Here is a 21201-nt window from a genome sequence, read left to right as displayed (position 1 = left end):
TTAAGCATCACTGATGTCAATAATAGTTTGGCGATTTCATTCCGCTTTCGAAATAAGTACCGATATGAGTTCGCAAAAAAATATTGTTTTCATTGTTTATTATAGTTTCGAGAATTACAATGAATTACTTTTAGTAATAAGTACTTATAGAAATAAATAAAAAATAAATTTTGTGCTAAAAAGCTAACGGAGAAAAGGTACTTATTAAGATAACCGTAAAAAATTGGTCTATTGTTATTGACGCTAATGATGCTTAGTTAATTTTGATAATAGTTACTACTATTTTTTAACTCATGCTTTTGAAATAACTAAAAATAATATTATTGGAACCAAGATGCCTACTATAGGTACTGCCGAAATATGTATGAAAAAGGAGAAGTAACGGAAAAGAATTATTGATTATGGCAATTTTATAGACTATCGATTATGGTAGACCTCGAATAATAGCAATATGTTAAATGAAACTGAATTTCTTTTGATAGGATGAACCTCGAAAAACTTGTTTTGCTTAACTGTAATTTTCTGTAAGTAACTGTAAATTTTCTTATAGCTAAAATCAGTAATTAGTTACAATTTTCTCAATGTGAAGGACATTTTCTTTTTGCGTGATGCATTAAATTGCAGTGAATAATGTTCTAGTTAAGGAGCAAAACCCTTAATCGGTATTTGCTTTTGCATTCTATTTGCAAAATAATTCTTCGTACAGCTAGAAAAAATACACATTATACATTCCCTTTTCAGACAAGAAAAAAAAATTCAAGCTTTTGAAACACCTCAGTAACTTTTTCATGTCGTCAGTGCACTAATTTTTTCCTAAAACTAAAATAGGTAAAATTGTTACAATGACATTACATTAATAATGCTGAATAACCCGAGGCAAATATTCAGTTGTATAGCACAAATTGCACCATTAATCTTCCAAATAAATAAATAAGCATCCATGAAAAAAAAGTAATTGCGCAAATCAGGGAAATGTTTCCTCCTAAGGCATATATTTGTTTTTCTTTTGAAATCTTTTTCAACTTCCCGATTACTGCGTTATTATAGCAAATCCCAGCTTATGCAAACTAATGTTATTTACCATAAAGCTTACTGAGTCTTATAAAATGTTTCTCATCTTAAAATGAATTTCACTTTTTACAATATGTCTTTGGCACAGTTTACTATTAAGTTTTGGGAACAATATTACTTCATAATTAGGCTGTGGTTTTCAATCAAAAGTATATAAGGTACAAAAACTTTTATAGAAAAAAAATAAATGTATGAAATACATTCTTTTAGTTTGTCTCATGTTTTGTTCTTGCCAGAAACATGCCACCAAGATCAAAAAAGTTAAATAAGAACATATGAAAAAGAGTAAAGTAGCACGAGAATGTCAAGGTAATTATTATCCTTTTTTTATGTCAAAGTAACCATTAATTAATAAAACAGATATAAATTTTATGAATATTGCATTCCCTGAAATTATTTTTTTCTTCGTTTTGCCAGTTTAGAGATATCGGATTTATATTTCGTTATTTTCAAATGTGATTCTTTACTAAGTGCAAACTCTGACATATTTGGCAAAACTACTTTTCATATATCATCCACCCGCATTTTGAATACGATTTTTAAACATTATAAACAGGGATGGGACAGTGATTAGTGCACTCTATGGGAAGCAGCTTGAAGTATAAGCTCATTTACTTTTACACCAATATGTTATATTTTTTAATTACATGTCCTGGCGGTTATGATTAATTCGCTTCACAAAATTCGCATCTTTGAGTAAATGAAAATGAAATGAACGAGCGAAACACTTTCCAGGAAAAAGCTTTGTCAAACACGAAGAAAATTTCGTGACCTTTGAGCATCCGTTTCTTTCACTGTGACAGTTTTCAACACTTTTTTTCTTGCTTATTCTTTTCTGCCTAATAGATTAATCTATATTTCAATATGATGTCTTTACAATAGCTAATCCACAATAGTATAGTTGCTGTTGAAGTATGCCTGTTTCGCGATTGTTCTTGTTTTCCAGTGGAGCCATCTATGGCCAAGAATTCGACTTCTGCCACACTATACGTCACACCCGTTTATAGGGCGGACACATTCATACATCCATTCATTCATCCACTTTGACTTGAATTAGAGAACGATCGATCTCCAATCCAGTACCCCCAGAGGTTTTGATTTGTTATGGGAACATGGAGGACTTTTGCGACTCGACAGATTTAACATGCATCAGTCACTTTACTACACGGGGATCAGCGAACTATCATAAAAAAAAGTTTTGATAGTTTTTTTCCACTTAAAGTTTGATAGTTTTAAGCAAATGATTCCGGAATTTATTTAAACAAAGAACCTCCTATCCCTGCTTGATCAGTTCGCCAACCCTCGTAATTTCTTTTGATTCGTCATTGTTTTTTCTTCTCCTGAAGGTTAATATTTTTTACAAAAGAACACTTTGCTTTCAAAATAAGCAATTCTTACGGAAAAATATTGCTGCTTTACATAGGAAATTTCTTTATATTTTAATCTTAATGAAATCGGCAAATCGACGATTACCTAGATTTGAAAAATAATAATCTGTACTTGGAAAAAAATTTAACCTAAGGAATGCTAATATTGTTACTCAAAAAGAAGAAATAAGCAAGAAGTAATTTCCCTCATTGGTATGACTTCTAACAATTCAATTCGAGAACAGCTTCCTTTATTGAATTTTTTATTTTTAAAAATATCACTACCAATTTTAAGATTGCTATCTGAAAACATGTTACCTCTCTCACATTTTTTTAAGCTGATTGACATCTACTCGCGCGAGCTTATAAAGTGGAAAAATATATATATATATAAGGATCTTGTGGAGGGAAAATCAATTTCTTACAGCAGTGGTAAATAGTCAATATTTAAGACTAGAAAGATTGTGGGACTCAAAATGAATGTATAAATGAGAAGGAATTTTACTTCTACTATTTTACTTAAAGACAACTTAAAGAAAGAACTGTTTCATGGCTTTTTATTAAGTTTTTATTTTTTATTTTTAAAAAATTTCAATTTAAAGTTTGAGATGTCTGGCAATATGCAATCTCTTTTTCTCTCTTCTGCTGTTTTTGATTGACAGCTTGTTGAGCGTGAACTTGTGGGGGGAAATAAATTTTCGCCAACAATGGATAAATAATCAATATTTAAAGCAGAAAAATAACTTTATAAAAATTACAAAAATGCACATAAAATTGCAATAAATTTGGAACGAATTTAAATTTCGAAATAAAGTTCGTGTTGAATTTACAAATGAAAATGGTTCTTTCTACGGGTCAAATTTTACCTCCGTAGTTGTATATTATTGGGCTATAAATCGACTTAACATTATATTTTTTCCCTACAAATTAAACAGTTAAAAATTGGTGAACAAATAGTCGATTTTTATTTATTTTTATTTGCCTTCGTGGAGGACTTTTTGGTAGAATTAACACGTATTTGCGCTACAAGGAGAGGAAAATCACGAAGTCTTCCCATGGCTAATCTGACGTCAAGGAGACTCTAACCCATGATCCGTCTACCACTGAGGATATTTTAAGTCAGCCCGGTGGTCGGTGCGAGTCAGCCGCGGAATTCGTTTGGACCAACCATCGCTGGCATTCGAACCCGGTTCACCTCATAGGGAGGCGAATGTGATATCCCCTGAGTCAGCACGGCTTACCTTCATAATTTCGAACTTCTAAGTATGGCAGCATTTGGGCAGCAAAACAAAATATAATATTAATTTGAAAACCTACAACAGGAGAGTTTTTTTAATAAAGTGAAATAGTTCACATCATTTGGATTGGGTCTGCGGTAATATGAACATACTTATATGCACATTTATGCGATAATTTATATTAGTGTGGAAAAATACAACTTTAAAAATTATGTACTAAGTTAACAAATGTAGCGTGTTTTTAGTCTTGTTATGATATTAAAAAAATAGTTTTAATGAAAAATAAAAAAATATAAATATTTTTCATATTTTCTTCATATTAATTATAGTTAAAATCCTTTGACCAAATTACCCTTATGGCAAGATTTTCCAACATAACCAGATTTGCAGCTGCAAGTATTGGGAGCAACACAGACGCCTCCATTCATGCACTGTGGCTTACACAAAGCTAAAATGCAATATTAAAAAATATTAAAAAATAAAGTAAATACATAGCAATTCAGATATGTCTGTGCATGTTAAAATAATGATTTTGTTATTGTTATTACAGTAAGTCTATGAACCAAAATAGTTTTTTTTTAAATAGTTATTTAAGTTACCATTTAACATCTTATCTGATATTTGATCTTATCTATTATAAGGTATCTAAATAAATTGAGATAGTCGTTAAAAACTAACGTTCCACGCTTAAGCCTCGAAAAGTAATTTGTATTACAATAATTCCTCGCTTCACCTCGATACTTCTAGCTTGTTTTTTTTTTCAAAAAAAAAAGATACACACGTTCATATGTTAGAAAAAAGATACACATGTCTAAATATGAACACGTACACATGTTCATATTCAGACTAAAGTTTATGGAGATTTAGCTTAAAAAAGTTGCGGCAGTAAAAATGTAAATATACCAAACATGATATATTTTTTATCTTTTATGTCTTGATTACAGATTATATAACACTATATAAATATTATAATATATTTAGAAATTTTGATCTGTTTTGAATGGTAACTTTGTCTGACTTTGATGCGATATTGATATGGTGCACAATTGAACCATATTATCTTCACTGAAAGTGGTATTTACTTCAGGAAGGCGAGCTAATAACAAGTTCGGATAGACCCTTTACTTAGCGACTGACTCTGCTGCTGATATGTTGGTAATAATTTGGGCTGGTGATAAGTTGGGTAATAATTTGGGCTAATGTTTAGCTTCATTGGCTACGTACAAATTGGCTTTCTACGTATACTCACAATGGCTTGCTACGCTACGCTCGTTCCTTGTCTGTTGAAATTAGTCTAATCGCTAGTCTCCCATATTTATGAATCATATGTAAACTCCAGACTCTGAAAAGTCATGGTTTTATTTATTTTCGTAATTAATGGATCCAAGTGTCGAACAAGATAATGCTCGGCAAAATATATTGGGAAGCGTGTTATATAACTAGTGCCGCTGCAGTAACTGCATGTATTGCAAATGCTCCTGTTATTAAATAGTTTGAATTGCCAGCATAAAACCTTTGAAAAAGACACCTTTTATTGATGACAAACGTTAAACAAAGCTTTCATTTATTTTATTTATTAACCGTCGTTGTACAGCCGACCCAATTTTTGAGATTACGATTTCTAGTGTTCAACTCCGTAGACTTGTAATTTTGATCCCAGTCCAGAAGACAGGGAAACTCCCGGCTAAGTATTGGGAGAAATTTACCTTTGTGCTGGACTTTTTGATCCAACTAAGCCGTATTTACGTTACATGAAAAGGAAGACCACGAGAAGTTCCCACGGTGAGGCTGAAGTCAAATTGACTCTAACCAATGATCCGTTTGCCACTGAGGATATTTCACGTCAGCACTGTGATCGGTGCAATCGATGCGCATTCGTATCGACCAGTCATCGCCGGGATTTGAACTCGGTTCACATCATTGGAAATAGTAGGTGATGCCATACAATTACAAAAATCGTCAGAGAGTACTAAGATATTTCGTGGCTCAGGGGATAGAACACTCGCCCGATAAGGAGACCCGGAATAAGGTATTCAGAATTCGTATCGATCTGCCATTGCTGGGATTCGAATAAGGTGACCAGCATTCGAATCCAAGCAATGACTGGTCAATACGAATTCCACATCCTGCTCACATTGCTGATGTAAAATATCTCCAGTGGTAGAAGGGTCATGGGTTAGAATCCCTTTGCCATCAGGTTAACAGCGGGATGTTTTCGCGGGTATCCTCTCCATACAACGCAAATACGGGTTAGTCCCATAAAAAATCTTCTGCGAAGGCAATTTTCTCCCAATACTTGATCCAGGAGTTCCCTTGTCAAAATTATAAGGCTGCTTGGATTGGGTTTAAAATTACAAGGCTACGGAGTTGAACATTGGTTGACTTAAACGTAAATTTGGATCGGCTGTTCAACGACAGTTATAGAATAAGAGGAAATAACTCTTGCATTGATATGTTGCAAAGAGCAAATAAACAAAAGCGAACTTGGTGAGCATAATGAACCTACATACATTTGTACGTATGGAACCATATTGTACATAGCCATTAAGTCTAATAAATACTAATGTCAGTCGTAATAGTGCCAGTTGCAGAGTCAGGACCGACCGTGATATTCAAAATATAGGGCTATATTATAAATTGAAAAGCAAGAAAAAGTTTTCAAGTATACTGAAGTAAATGTTTATTGTATTAAATGCACTATACGAATATGTTATTATAGACAGCGATGGAATAAAGAAAACTCTTCATGTATCAGATTTTTTCTTCTTCTCTAGAGTTGTGCTTCCTATTGTTAGAATTTTCATTCTAAAACTATGGTAAAATAACCGGCAAGAGTCTCCCATCTAATAAACCGTAAAGTTTAAAGTAAAGAACATTTGTTTTTACATTTTTGGTTTAGAAACTGTTTACAACCCAGTATGGCTAAAAAGACCTGAATACAAAACTAGATTGTTTTTTAACCATTTACAACCAGAATTTTTTCAAAACCGTTAAATTCACCAGGACATTGGAGTTTGACTTTTTGTTAGAACGAGCTTTGTTTGATGAGCTTTGGAGAGCGCAGGAAACGGGAAACTCTTCATGTGTTGAAGGGAATTGAAGAACTATTGTGGTGTCAACGTTGGGGCTCGAACCCCAATCTGTCGTTTATGAGATTAGCATTTAGCACTATCAGCTTCATTATATACCCAGTTGCAAGGAACTAAGTGGCTTTATTAGGTGGGCCTGGTGGGTGCGATGAAATTCTAGTTTTTTAACCGTATTAGATAAAAGCAGTTAATAAATAGGTTTTCTCACTGTTAACAGTTTGAATCCCATCTTATGCACGGTTATTTGACTGTTTTGTTAAAATATAATAAAATAACAATTAAATAAAGTATTATTGAACCATTTTTTCTGAGAAATTTCTAACAATGCAGATAGGGGACATGACACATTTGAGGCAGATGAAATTATGTTTAATAGCGTTTAGTTATAATTTCCAATCTACTGATATTGTTATCGTCGTAGACTGCGCAAATTTAAAATTGTCGTTTTAAATATGACTGTTTTTCCACACATCTTCTAGGGCAGGGATGGCGAACCAATGGCACACGACACAATATTTAGGGCACTCCACCGATCACAATTGTTGTTACACTATGAATTGTTATTACGCAAATGTTATTACGCTATGAAGCATATGTAACAATTAAATTAAAATTCACAAGAAACAAGAAAAATAATAAACAATTATTAATAAAAAAATTAAAAATTAATGCTAAAAAACAATTATTAACAGTAAAAAACAAGCTAACAATAAATAACTAGCAAAAAAAATCAACAGTCCTGCTTAAACTAACATTTTACAACCTAATATAAGTTATTGGTCATCTCATCTGCAACAACAGAAGTCACACTGATGTTACTTTAAGTTGAATTACTTGTATAACTGAGACATTGCAAAATGTATTTTTTTTCAATGTAAATAAAGAGTTTTGAGTTGATAGTATTTAGTATTATTCTTTTCCCAATAATCACGAAGTCAAAATTATTTGACGGCGCGTCTATGACCTCATTAAGCAATTTTTTAGAGAAAATGGCACGTTGGTGCATAAAGGTTCGCCAGCCCTGTTCTAGGGTATAAAATATTATTATTATTATTATTTTTTAATTTTTCAAACATTAAGTAAACTTAGCTTCAGCTAAGAAATAATATATTTAAAGCTCAAAAACATTTAAATTCGTTTTTTCTCCTTAATTTTTTTCTGTTCTTCTCAAAACAGTTATGTTTTATGCTATTCTATGAAAATTAAACTACTGCAAAGAATTGAAAAAAAATAGTTTTCATAATAATAATGTTTTGCTCTATACTAAAATTTTTTTATTTTATACTGAATTTAATGGTATATTTTTATTGAAAAATGTGCATTTAATCTTAACATAGTGATGAAAATATATATATATATATTCATAACTTCTGCTGTTATTCTGTGTACTAAGTATATTAGCTCCGCATAATTTGCTGAAAATTAAATTTTAATTTTCGAATAAATCTAGCAACATATTTTAAACTTAAAAATGTTTCTTTTCGATTTCAAACAGTGCTTACTTAAATATTTGATGTACTATCTGTATCATAAAACAATTGTATTCCATTTTTTATATGAAACTACAATTTTTTTTCTATTCAGAAGCTTTTCCAGGACTTTTCGATAATACAATATCTATCTATATCTATCTATATCGATTTAGAATAATACCTGTGCACGTTGGAGGAATGTAACCAGGAGAGCATTTACATTCATTTGTTTTAGCATGACATACTTTTCCCGGAGGGCAACCTTTTCCACAACCTGTTTTCAAAAACAGAAAAATAAATACAATAAATAAATAAATAAAATAGAAGCGTGCATTTGTATTTAAATATTTTTTTCATTGATATAGAAATAATGTATTTTTTCCGTATTTTATTTTTTAAAACAAATTCTCCTCTTTATAGAAAATAAAAAAAAAACGTTCTGAATTTACATTGTGATAGTGTGAAAGAGATTAATATAATTTAAATTGAAATTAATTCAAAGGCTGATATGTTTTTCTCTCATAAAAATTATCTCAGAATTATCATATATATATATATATATATATATATATATATATATATATATATATATATATATATATATATATATATATATATATATATATATATATATATATATATATATATATATATATATATATATATATATATATATATATATATATATATATATATATATATATATATATATATATATATATATATATATATATATATATATATATATATATATATATATATATATATATATATATATATATATATATATATATATATATATTTATATATATAAATAAATAGAGAAAACACGAAGAAAGTTAAGTAACACAATAAGTTTCATTTATTGCGCTTAAGCTGCAAGTAAACAGAACTCATTAGATAAGTTCAAAAATGAATAAAACAACGAAAAATTATAGACATATGAAAAAAAGGGGGGGGGGGAATAATAAGTAAAAAATAACAAACAACAGTTTATATATATATAAAAAAAAATAAAAAATAAATGAAATTTCATTTAAAAAACCGGAAAAAAAGATATAATCTTTTCTTCAGCCCACACGATTATATCCGCAAAACAGAGTGCTTTCTGATATTGTATCAATAAAGCCAAAGCAAAATATATTAATACAATAGTGTGAGGAGCAGTCAAAAATTTTTTAATAAAAATAACAATAAATAAAATAGATCACAAAAAGTAAAAATAAGTAAAAATAACATGTTTCAATTCAAACAGTTCAATGTCAACAAATTAATTTTATTTTCGGTTTTTACATGTTATTTTTACTTATTTTTACTTTTTGTGATCTATTTTATTTATTGTTATTTTTATTAAAAAAATTTTTGAGTGCTCCTCACACTATTGTATTAATATATTTTGCTTTGGCTTTATTGATACAATATCAGAAAGCACTCTGTTTTGCGGATATAATCGTGTGGGCTGAAGAAAAGATTATATATTTTTTTCCGGCTTTTTTTTCCGGTTTTTTAAATAAAATTTCATTTATTTATTTATTTTTTTTATATATATATAAACTGTTGTTTGTTATTTTTTACTTATTATTCCCCCACCCCTTTTTTTCATATGTCTGTAATTTTTCTTTGTTTTATTCTTCATTTTAAACTTATATATATATATATATATATATATATATATATATATATATATATATATATATATATATATATATATATATATATATATATATATATATATATATATATATATATATATATAATCCCACAATTGTCAAAAATTATGCAAAAAAATGTGATGGTTGAAGTCATGGTAAAATCCGAATAAACCGTTAATTGTCAAAAACTTACCTACCCTGGCTTCAAGCCACCGTCGTGTATTGAACCCCAGGTATTCAGAAAGACAGCTCAGTTGATGAGTTTGAAACATCTTGACTGTCATTTTATTTTTTGTATATTTTCGAATCGCATGAAGTTTTCAAACAGTTAATACCAGTACGATTTCAGTTTCTTGGGATTATTTATTTTATTTAATTGATAGGTGAATTTAAACTATGGTATTAACCTAGCTGTATTTAAAAAAGCATGTAAAAATAAATGAAATTTAATTTCAATACAAACCTCTATTGTTTAATTAATGTAAATTTTGTATATCTATATCCAGTTATTAGTAATACTTCGATGTTTAATTACATGGCATTCAGACATGAAAAGTTTAATCATGCAAAAAAATAGTATTACGTAAATTATAAACACTGCAGTTAGTATTGTATATAAAAAAAAATTATTTCAAGCAAACAGAAAAAAATGTTAAATGTATTACATAACAATTAATGAAGATAAAATATTGTTGCCTAAAATATGAATCATGTATATAAGAATAGAACAGAAATTACAAAGAGCACACGTGGAATTTAAAAAATTATAACCGGCACAAAAGTAAAATAAAATTACATCTGGTATAAAAAAAAGTTCAAATTGATATACTTTATTTATAATAATGAATAGAGTGGTATTTAAAATGACATTTTTGAAAATAAATCTATTTCAAACTATTGTGCTTGATTTATAATAAGGAATACTAGATTCACATTCAAAATGAAGTTCTATGATACTAGAGTGAAATACAGAATGTTTATAATAAGTAATTTATTTGAAATCGGTATGTTTCATTTACATGATAATTGATAGATTCATGAATACTATATTCTTATTTGAAATAAAGGTTTTAATAATATAACTTTTAGAAACTGGTATATTTGATTAACAAAATAATTGATAATTTTATATCCGAAATAAAGTTATTTATAATACAACTTCTTGAAATTACTGTTTTTGATTCATGCAATGAATACTAAATTCTTATCTGAAATAAAGTACTTTATAATGTAACGTCTTGAAACTACTGTATTCGATTCATGCAATGAATACTATATTCATATCTGAAATAAAGTACTTTATAATGTAACTTCTTGAAACTACTGTACTCGATTCATGCAATGAATACTATATTCATATCTGAAATAAAGTTCTTGATAATACAACTTTTAGAAACTGGTATATTTGATTAACAAAAAATTGATAAATTTATATCCGAAATAAAGTTATTTATAATATAACTTCTTGAAATTACTGTTTTTGATTCATGCAATATGAATGCCAAATTCTTATCCAAAATAAAGTTCTTTATAATATAACTTCTTGAAATTACTGTTTTTGATTCATTCAATGAATACTAAATTCTTATCCGAAATACATTTCTTTGCTGTATAGCTCCTTGAAACTACAGTTTTTCATTCATGCAGTGAATACTATATTCATAAAGGAAGTAAAGTTCATTATAATAAAACTATTATAATAAAACTAATACGGTTGACTATTACTTTGAATTACTATGAATGTATTACCTACCAAACTCGCATTCTCGTCCATAGAATCCTTGTAGACAAATACATGTTGAAGGAGGTAGGCAAGAGCCACCATTGCGGCAATTAACTCGACAAGATTGCTTCTCTGAAATAGAGAATATGGCTCTTATATTGCATCATAAATGACATGATCTTATTAACATTATAAGAAAAAAAACTTTCAATAGTAAAATATGAAAATTTTGTTTTTAATGCTAAATAAGGTAGAGAAATATTTTGGTGAATATTAAAAAAATAATTCAACCAATAAAAATATTTTATAATATTTTCTCGAAGTTTAACAAAATAACAATACAGTATAAATATGCAGTTCTAAAATTTTCACAAAAATCTTACTCTGTATATCAACCATAATGTATTAAGGAAATGCAAAATAACTACTCATAGAATAATTATATATGTTTTCATGAAAATAAACCAAGTGAAAGAAACTAAATATGCAGTTCGATGGTAAATATGCATTAACTGATGCAAATATTCCTTCTATTTAAAAAAAAGCGTTTTTTATATGACAGTTTTTACTTTAAAGAATTTTCCAATTTTTTTTAATTTTCATTTTCTACGAAAAATTATGTTTATAGCCCGATGCATTTAATATTATTCTTTTAATTTATTAAGTTTTTAGATTATAAACCATTTAAATAACTAAGAAAAATATTACTTTATCTTAATCATATCCTTATGTAAACAAGAATCATAATTAGTGGTGAAAAAACTTACTTGAATACAATATAAAAATAAAAAAATTTATTAAGGCATAAAATACGTTGGAAATTAAAACTGCGCAGTTTATACATATGTAATTTAAAAGGCTCGTATTTATTGTGAAAGAATTGTATTTAAAGTCAGAGCTTAGTTGGAAAAGTAAATGATTTTAAAATTTAACTAATCGCTTCTGTTGGAGTAAGTTTTATTTTTAGAGCTGCACACGTATCCAGCACCATAAATTGTTTTTAAAAAACTGGAATGTTAGTTATTTTAAACGTTATAACGTGAATGGAAAGTTTATTTTTTTATGGACTAATAAAAGTAAGAACAGCTGACAATTCTTAATAAAATAGAAACGAATTATGCAAACTGATGACAATATTTAGAAAGATTTATTTATTATCACTTCATGTTAATAAACATTCAAATAATTTATTTTTATTTTGAGTCTAATCATCCAATCATAATCAAATGCTGTTACATCGAAAGTTAATTAGTTATAAATTATCAAAAACTTTGAGAACATCGAGCGAAACCTAAATATATCTAAGCTTTTATTTCACATAGACTTAAAGAGACATGTAAAAGGAAAGAATATATTAATGGCAAACTTTTATGCAAAAGAAAATATAGTGTCGTATAAGGGTAATTAAAAAATGACTCTTAAATATTATTTAAAAATAATTATACTGAAAGTGAAATTAAATAATTTATTGTACAAAGTCTTAGAAGGGCTCATATTTAGATAGGAAGGGGAGAAAAATATTAAAATATTATTAATAGCGCGTAATTATCAAATCATATAATGATGCAAAATAATATTTAGAAAAAGCTTGAAGCAAAATGGGTAAACTTGCAAATCAAATACATATATTTATACAAATAAAAGCTGGTTGCATATTTGCTTAAGAAACTAATTCTTAAATGAAGAACAAAGGGGGAAAATGGTTCGTGTTCATTTTTCTCAAAAAGGGCGATTGGTTCACTATCTGTTGAATTTTGAGGATAATTAAGTTCTAACGAATCAACAACTTGGAAAATAAGTTCTCCCCGAGAGTTATCTCACTTTGAAGATTGGTCATGCTAGAGGAAAACAATTACTGTCCACGCGTAGATAAAGCGAAAATAGAAAAGTATAGAGAAAAGTACAGAGATACATACGGGAATTCCACAGTGGAAATATTATGATTGGGGAGGAATTTCGTGGGAAAAAAATGGTTTTTATCCAACATAATTTCCGAATTTTACTTTTTATTTTTAAAGTTTTTGAGGGATGTAAATAAATGCTTGTATTGCATGCATATTTTTATGATTTCGATCGTATGTAACCTTCTGAACAATTCCAAACCTTTAAATTTTATTTTTCTCAGAATTAGCTTTTTTACACATAAACTATCTCTCCCTCATGGTTCTTAACACGTGTTTTTATTTCTTAAAACTATTTTTATTGTATTAAATGTTTGTGCGGTATTTAAAAAATTTATTTGATTGTTGTAATTTATACATTATCTGACGAAAATTAAAGTAATTTGCATTGTTTTTTTCCCTAAATATTAAAATTGAAATGTGTTTTGTTTATGTAATGATTATATTTTGTTGACGAGACTTATTTACATTCAGAAATATTCTTAAATACGACTCAAAAAGAAATAAAACAAAGAGTAACACATACCACTTACCGTACTGGCACAAGCTTCCATAGAAACCTGGAGGGCACAGGCACTTGTAAGGCGGTTGGCACGTACCCCCATTTTTACAGTACACTTTACACTTCAGCTTCATTCTGACTCCTGGGAAAGTAGACAAGTGGATGTAAAAGTACATTAAAAAGATCTTGAATTCTAAACAAACTATATTTGTGTTGTTCAGTGGCAAAACCAGTCATCTCCCAAACATAAGACTTTCAAAAAAAGCTAATTTTCGGCTACATTCAGCCTCAGATAGGGGCAGAAACTTTTTGGTTGAAGAGGCATTATGACAACGTGTTTTAAAACTCAATATAAGGACGCAGGTGCACGTGAAGCTACGGGGTTTTAAATTTTATTTTACATTTGACAAGTTTCGCAACAATCTGTTAAATTTAATGCAAATACTATATTTTTAAAATTGCAATTGTAGAAAATATTTTGTTCTATTAAATTGCTTTCAATCGTAGTGAGAATATCTCTAATGCCTTATTTCCTGCTCAAATTCACAGGGTGCGGTCTGTGTACCTTTGAAAATTTACAAGGAGGTGGTGACCAAATCCTATATTATACTATTTTATTCTTTTATTCTGTAATTCCTAGTTCATAAGAATGTCGACTCCAATGAATGCTACTCACGAGTATGTGAGTGTATTCATGGTTATTTCGTATGTAAATATGATTATGATGAGTACATGATTTTATATACATGTATGATAATTTTGTTTGTTATATATCAAACTATATTCCTGCCAAATTTTATTTTAATCGGCTAACTAGTTTTGGTGTTATTCGCAAAATATTGAATATTTTCCAAAATATGAAAATTCCCTGAACTTTGAACAACATTACAGATATACACCGAAGAGTCATTACATTATGACCACCCTCCATCTATAACAATGGGCTCGCCCAGGTTTTTATGGTTTCTCGCCCAGGAACAATGTTTTCATGGGGCACATTAGGACCTATAATCCTCATAAAATAATCCCTGACGTCTGCAAGCTACTTGAACATAGTTGCAGACCAGGTTCATCCAGTCCAGTGACTTTCAAGTCATGTCTTGGCCCCCGAATTCACCTGACCTTAATCCAATAAAGCATTTTTGGTCCTACTTGGAAAACCAAATTCGTGCTGCCCCGCTACCCCCTCGCAATGTGAGGGAATTGCAGGACCAGTTGGTGAGCGCTTGGTACCAGATACCTCAGACTACCTATCAGCACCTTGTGGAATCTATACCACGGAGGGTGCTGGCTGTTTTGAGGGCTAAAGGTGGTCCTACATGTTATTAGCAGGGTGGTCATAATGTAATGGCTCTTCGGTGTATATGTTCTTTGCTGTGTATTCTGTGATGCATGAAACTGTCAAAATAACTACTGTTATACATTAATATCAGTAATCAGAGTTAAATAATATTGATTAAAATTTTTATGAAAGGTATTCTTGAAAGAATAATAAAGATTTCAATGATATTCATAATTAACTCACCTGTAATATTGTAAAGAATCGGTGGAGGACTGAGTGATATGAAAGAAGTCGGCGTTGTTGTAAGTGGTGGACAGAGTCTTAAAAAACAAGCTTCAGTTTCCGTCCGTTTTGAGCTGATAGAACTGCATTTTTCCAAGTCAACACCGTTGTCCAGACAATAAGAGGTCCTTGTACGCCTACCCCAGTTACAAGTGCTGCTGCATGGGGACCACTCTGACCATGCAAGTTCTGAAATGATAATTTAGACTAAGAAACGCATTTTAAGATAGGGGATGTTATGGGATATGAGAACTATAATATAGATATTAAAACAGACAAACAAGAATGGGGAGCATTTCTTTTACTGAGTATATTTCAGCTTCGTGTTATTCATAATTTGCAGTGCATATTTGAAGTTTTTTTACACGAAGGTTTAATCTACTCTTTTTTTTGTTAGTAAGCCCAATCCCTGTAATACTTAACTTGAGAATCGGTTATTAAAATATCCGCTGTGAAAAAAGTTGAGTAGTGTATAGCAATATGCAATACGAATTCCTAATTATTTTGAATTTAATCTATTCCTATAGGAATATTTCTTGTTTTGCTTATATATTACGTAAATAAACCTTATATATGATTTCATTATTCATTTGCTAACATAAAAAAACGAAATTTAGAAATACTAATAATTCTTAATCTATAATTTATTTTCATGTCTTTTCATGTCAAAGAATTAACACGGTGTATAGTAAATGTTAAATAATCAAAACATCATTTTCAGAAAAAAATACTTGAATTTATAAATTTACATTTACAATTAATTGTAAATCTCAATTTTAATTAGATAGCATTTTAGAAATTGTAGACAGTAGATTCATGAGAAAAAATAACGTACTTGTAGGGCAAATGTACAAGAACCGTATTTGCATGGCAATCGCATTTCTTGCAAAAACCATAAATTCTGGTAATATGACAAATGTATACGGTATTTAAATCATTCATTTGGTGATTTTTCCGTTTGTAGGCAACGATTTACCGGAGATTACGGCTCTCAAAATTATAGTTCATATTATCACTTATTTAACAAAAATACGTAATACATTTAACAGAAATAAAATTTTACCTAATGAATGCTTTTACCCCATGTTCTTAGGTATCATGGGTATATTTTCTACCGAACAGTTTGGTAATATGACCATATTTTATAATTCTGTGGATGAAATTACAGAGCTTTTTGGTGTTCATATACAGCCAGATCACGTTAAACTTTACCATATTCTGGTAATTTTTACCATTATTTTTATTCTTAGTGTAGAATCTATGCTATTAATTTCATGAATATGAAAACTACACATAGGTTATTTAAAAGTTATCTTATTGTTGAAAATTTTTAGAGAGATTCTTTCATTTTGTGATAGATTATACCATACTGGTTTAATTAAGTAGAAATTAGGACATTTTCATAAGATTTGTTTTACAAACTCCGCAACTTTAACCGTCGCCCTAATGTTGATTCGATTGGATTAAATTAATATTAGAGTGATTCAATTATTCAAGCTTTATGAATAGACTTATTATAATGATCATTGTGTTCTAATCTAAATCAAATAATTAAGAATTACCAAATAAAGTGTCCTCTAATGTATCATACGTGCTCATATGGGTAAATTAAATTCTATATTTATATTATAAAGTTTTAACACATTATGTTTCTTAAACCAGAAAATTGACACATGTAATTAAGATTATTATGCGCTAAGCTTCAGTGCAAGTTGGACTAGCAATTTTGTTTAATGCCATGAAGCGTAGTGTGGAATAATTACCTCAATCTTTGCAGATATTTTTAGCCATTTATCAGTTTGTTTGAGAACTTAATTTTGCTTTAAAATGTTTGCGCAATCATGACGTCACTTTATCCGTCTTGCATAAGTCTCTATAACTGGCAGGATTTTGTGAAGTAATTAATTTTTTTTAAAATTTTTAATCGTAAATAAATAATTTCTAAAAACAATCTGTATGTGTTTAGAGCTTACATCTTAGGCCTATGTTATTTTTTAAAAAATTAAACGTTCATTGTAAAGTTTTTTTTTCTCGACAAACTAAAATCCGCAGCCAATTTCAGTTGTTTAGATAGTTAAATGTTTGAAAAAAAGAGAGAAAAAGCCCTCATGTTTTCTACAGAATATATTTTTTAAAAAGTAAATTTAATAATATAATCTTGAATAGTATAATATTTAAGGCATGTTGTGTTAAAAGACTGTACACTTATGCAACAAATGTAAAAATTGAATTTTTTTCTTTAATATATTATTTAAAAATTTAAAATTAAAAATAACTTGAACATATTCTTGTCCATTAACTAATAACATATTCACCACAATCAGATAAAAACAAATATTTTCCAAATTTCTTTCCCTTAAAATTTCTCAATTATAAATAGAACATGTACAGTGCGAAAAAAAAACGAACCATCTTGAATAATTTTGACCCAGTGATCATACCTTCACGTTCTAGGACTCAATCTTAATGCTTCGAGGGAATAACTTCAAAGACGCTAATTCTTAAGAGCAGATGATATTTTAATTGATAAAATTAGACACAAAACGCACTTTCTCTGAATAAACATAGCTTTTTACGACGGATTTGAATTTCTGTCCCCCAAAATATAGAGAGTAGCTGCAATCTAGGAAATATGATCAAGAGGGTTTTATCAGGAGTGTGGTCCAAGTTACTTTTTGCGTATTTCGCCATAGAAAAAGTCGTATTTTAAAAATTCAACTTTCAGGAATTATTTGGCCAATTTGGGTCAAGTTTTGTATTGTGTCATGTAAAATTGCATTTTTTATAATAATGTAAAAAATATTATGTCATACGATTAAAAATAAAATTAATATATGAAATAATAGAATTAATAAATATTCATTTAAAAAATAATTGTTGCATGGAATAATCTTTGGATAAATGAACTTAATAATTTCCTGTAAAACATTTTTCAATCCTCTTAAAAAAATTCACCTTATAGTACGCAAAAGTGAAATTAGCATTACTGTTTCCAAGCTTTGGACCACTCTAGTGACCAAACTATCGAGACTAAATTTCTTAGATTAAAGTTATCCCCTATATTTTAGGAATCGGAAATTCAAATTTGTTTAAAATTATTGTTATCGCCTAAATTTATTAATAGGCATATTTAAAGCCAACCCTTCGAACCTATAAGCCCTAGAACGTAAACACCCGATCATTAGATCAAAATTTATTCAGGGTTATCCATTTTTTAACACTGTGCAATTACTTTTCGTGGTTTAAATTTATAAATATTTAAAAATAATTCAGCAGTGACTAACCAACTTTTAATTGGAATCCAGAACCTTCGAGATTATCATCCTCATTGTCGTCTTCTTCATCCGAATGACTAAAGTCATATGGAATTTCAGATTTATGCTCCAGGCTTTTATCGTCAGCAGAAATATTTCGAATACTTTTATCATTATTTTTCATATCAAAATTCCATTTCTCATCGTAATCGTAAATATCTTCTTTACGTACAGAACTTGAATCAACTTTATCATTTTCAATTGTATCATTAGCTTTCCGAAACTCGTGAAATATCTTTTCATTTTCACTTATAACATTTTCTACGATTTTATTTTTGCTGCTGAATTTTTCATCGTCATCGTTTGCATTATCTTTTTGTTCTTTACCATATTTGTTACTGAATTTATCATCATTATCACCATCTTTTTTGCTTTTGTTATCTATGAAATTATCATCTTTTACTTTAACGTCATCTTTTTCATCATCGGGTTCCATTTTTTCGTCATTGTAATCATCCTCGTCGTTTTTATCGTCTTTGTTTTCATCGTCGTCCTTGTTTTCATCGTCTTCGTAGTCTTTATCATCATCATCATCATCACTTTCATTTTCTGTATCATCGTTCTCTGCTTTTAGCGGTATCTAAAAAGTATAATACACATTATATAGTTGAAGTATTAAAAATATAAAACTCAGAAATTTTATTAAAGAAACAAACATGCTAGGAATTGTAAAGCTTAAAACATTAGGAAGGAAGGTCTTTTTTTTTTTTTTTAAATAATAACATGAATTGTAATGCGTACACCAATCACAAAAATAAAATCTAGCAAAATTACCAGCAATGAGCAATAATTTATTGAAGTAAATATTTCTGTGTTTGATCGATCTGCTTTAAATAATTTGATAAATCAATTAGAAAATTTTATATTTCATGCATTGAAAGATACAAATTAATTTAAATTCATTATAAAACAAAACAAAACCGGACACAAACAAAAAACAACAAAAAAATCTAAACCGGAGTGTCTTTTTTACTATATTTTTATTTCAGTGTATTTTCACTTGAGTGCAAATTTCAATCGTTTTCATACCGCTATCAGCAGAATTTTGGTTATTTTCATAAATTTTCTATCGAATTTTTTAAAAAAGTATTTTAAATTGTATTTAGCTTCAAACAAACAGGAAGAAAAGATATGCTCGTATGAAGAAACCAGCACAACTAATTTTTTTATAGCTTTAAGTTTTCTCCTATTTACAAATATTTTATACGTAAATACTTTTGCAACATATGCCTATTTCAGTAGTAGGTATAGAAAATTATTGAAAAGCTGTAATTTAGTGACATTATAAGAAACAAGAGGCTTATTCATTGAATGAGGAGAAGAAAGCAAATTAAATTCATTTATTGAAGTACTGAATATAACTTTTTGTGCTACCAAGATTATCTCTTGGATTTTGGAGGTAAAATTTATAATTTTATTGGAAAATAATTGTATTTTTTCCGATCTAAAACGTCAAATGCATCCCTTTCATATTAAACTTCCATCACCACAAACACTTCACATTTCTTTTAAAAGTAATGGAACAGGTGTTAGGACTTTTAAGAATAAAATCTAGCAAGGCTGGCAAAAGCAAGAAAAATAATTAAATAATGCAACGCAATACCAAAGACGTCGAGTGTAATTTTTTTAATATTAAAACTTTTTAAAACAGAACGGGGCTGGCTTTAGTTTTGGAAATAATGTAAGTTGTTTTTGGATGTATTTAGTGCGGTTTGTTAAATGAATATATTTTTTTAATTGTCTCTATTTCCAATTACACCAAATCAAATTTTTAATTAAAAAAAAATAGTGCATGGAGTCCCTCCGCGCGGAAGAAGTTAAACTTCGCAACCTGCGACGTTAATTGTAGAAGAATCAGCAGTCGTAGAAGAATTCCTAGTTCTATTAAACGACTCTTTTTCCTGCTCCGCTCGTTTCCGTGCTCTGTAATCACGGTAATATTGTGCATTTTCCCCTCGTGGACCTCTTGAACCAGTGGGAGTGCTTGTGGTTGCCTCATCGTCTCGCCCTGGAAAATGTATTTGTATTAATAGCGTATGTGAATGCGTCATAATGTAATTTCAGAAGAGAAAACCTAACAATCAATTGATATTCACAAGAGACGTACCTTGACATAACCTTAAATCCGTCACATTGTTCGTGGGATTGTTTTCACTCATTTTTTACAATTGTTATCCACTAAGTTTGAAAATAAAAGATACTCCCCTATTAAATTGTATGTGTATCAAAACAAACTAAAAAAATATTTATAGAAAAACAATACTTTTATTATTTTTATGTTGGTGAGAACCAAAACAATATGGAAATG

The 21201-nt window shown here is 28.9% G+C and overlaps 1 protein-coding gene across 1 annotated transcript in view; it reads right to left on the bottom strand.

Annotated features, from left to right (window-relative positions):
- LOC122270830 (uncharacterized) overlaps window positions 1–21201 on the bottom strand; it is a 247085-nt gene that overhangs the window by 24159 nt on the left and 201725 nt on the right. Inside the window, exons 7-12 of the mRNA XM_087167781.1 lie at window positions 18864–19473; window positions 15541–15768; window positions 14047–14157; window positions 11643–11744; window positions 8419–8511; window positions 4029–4124 (exon numbers count right to left, since the gene is read on the bottom strand). Coding sequence (XP_087023907.1) covers window positions 4029–4124; window positions 8419–8511; window positions 11643–11744; window positions 14047–14157; window positions 15541–15768; window positions 18864–19473 — 1240 coding nt within the window. The remainder of the gene's footprint in view (window positions 1–4028; window positions 4125–8418; window positions 8512–11642; window positions 11745–14046; window positions 14158–15540; window positions 15769–18863; window positions 19474–21201) is intronic.

This window comes from Parasteatoda tepidariorum, chromosome 7 (genome assembly GCF_982258835.1).
Source record: "Parasteatoda tepidariorum strain Cologne lab strain chromosome 7, Ptep-v5.0, whole genome shotgun sequence".
NCBI lineage: Eukaryota > Metazoa > Arthropoda > Arachnida > Araneae > Theridiidae > Parasteatoda > Parasteatoda tepidariorum.
Note: the sequence above shows the minus strand (reverse complement) of the source record. Positions and strands in the feature narration are given on the sequence as shown.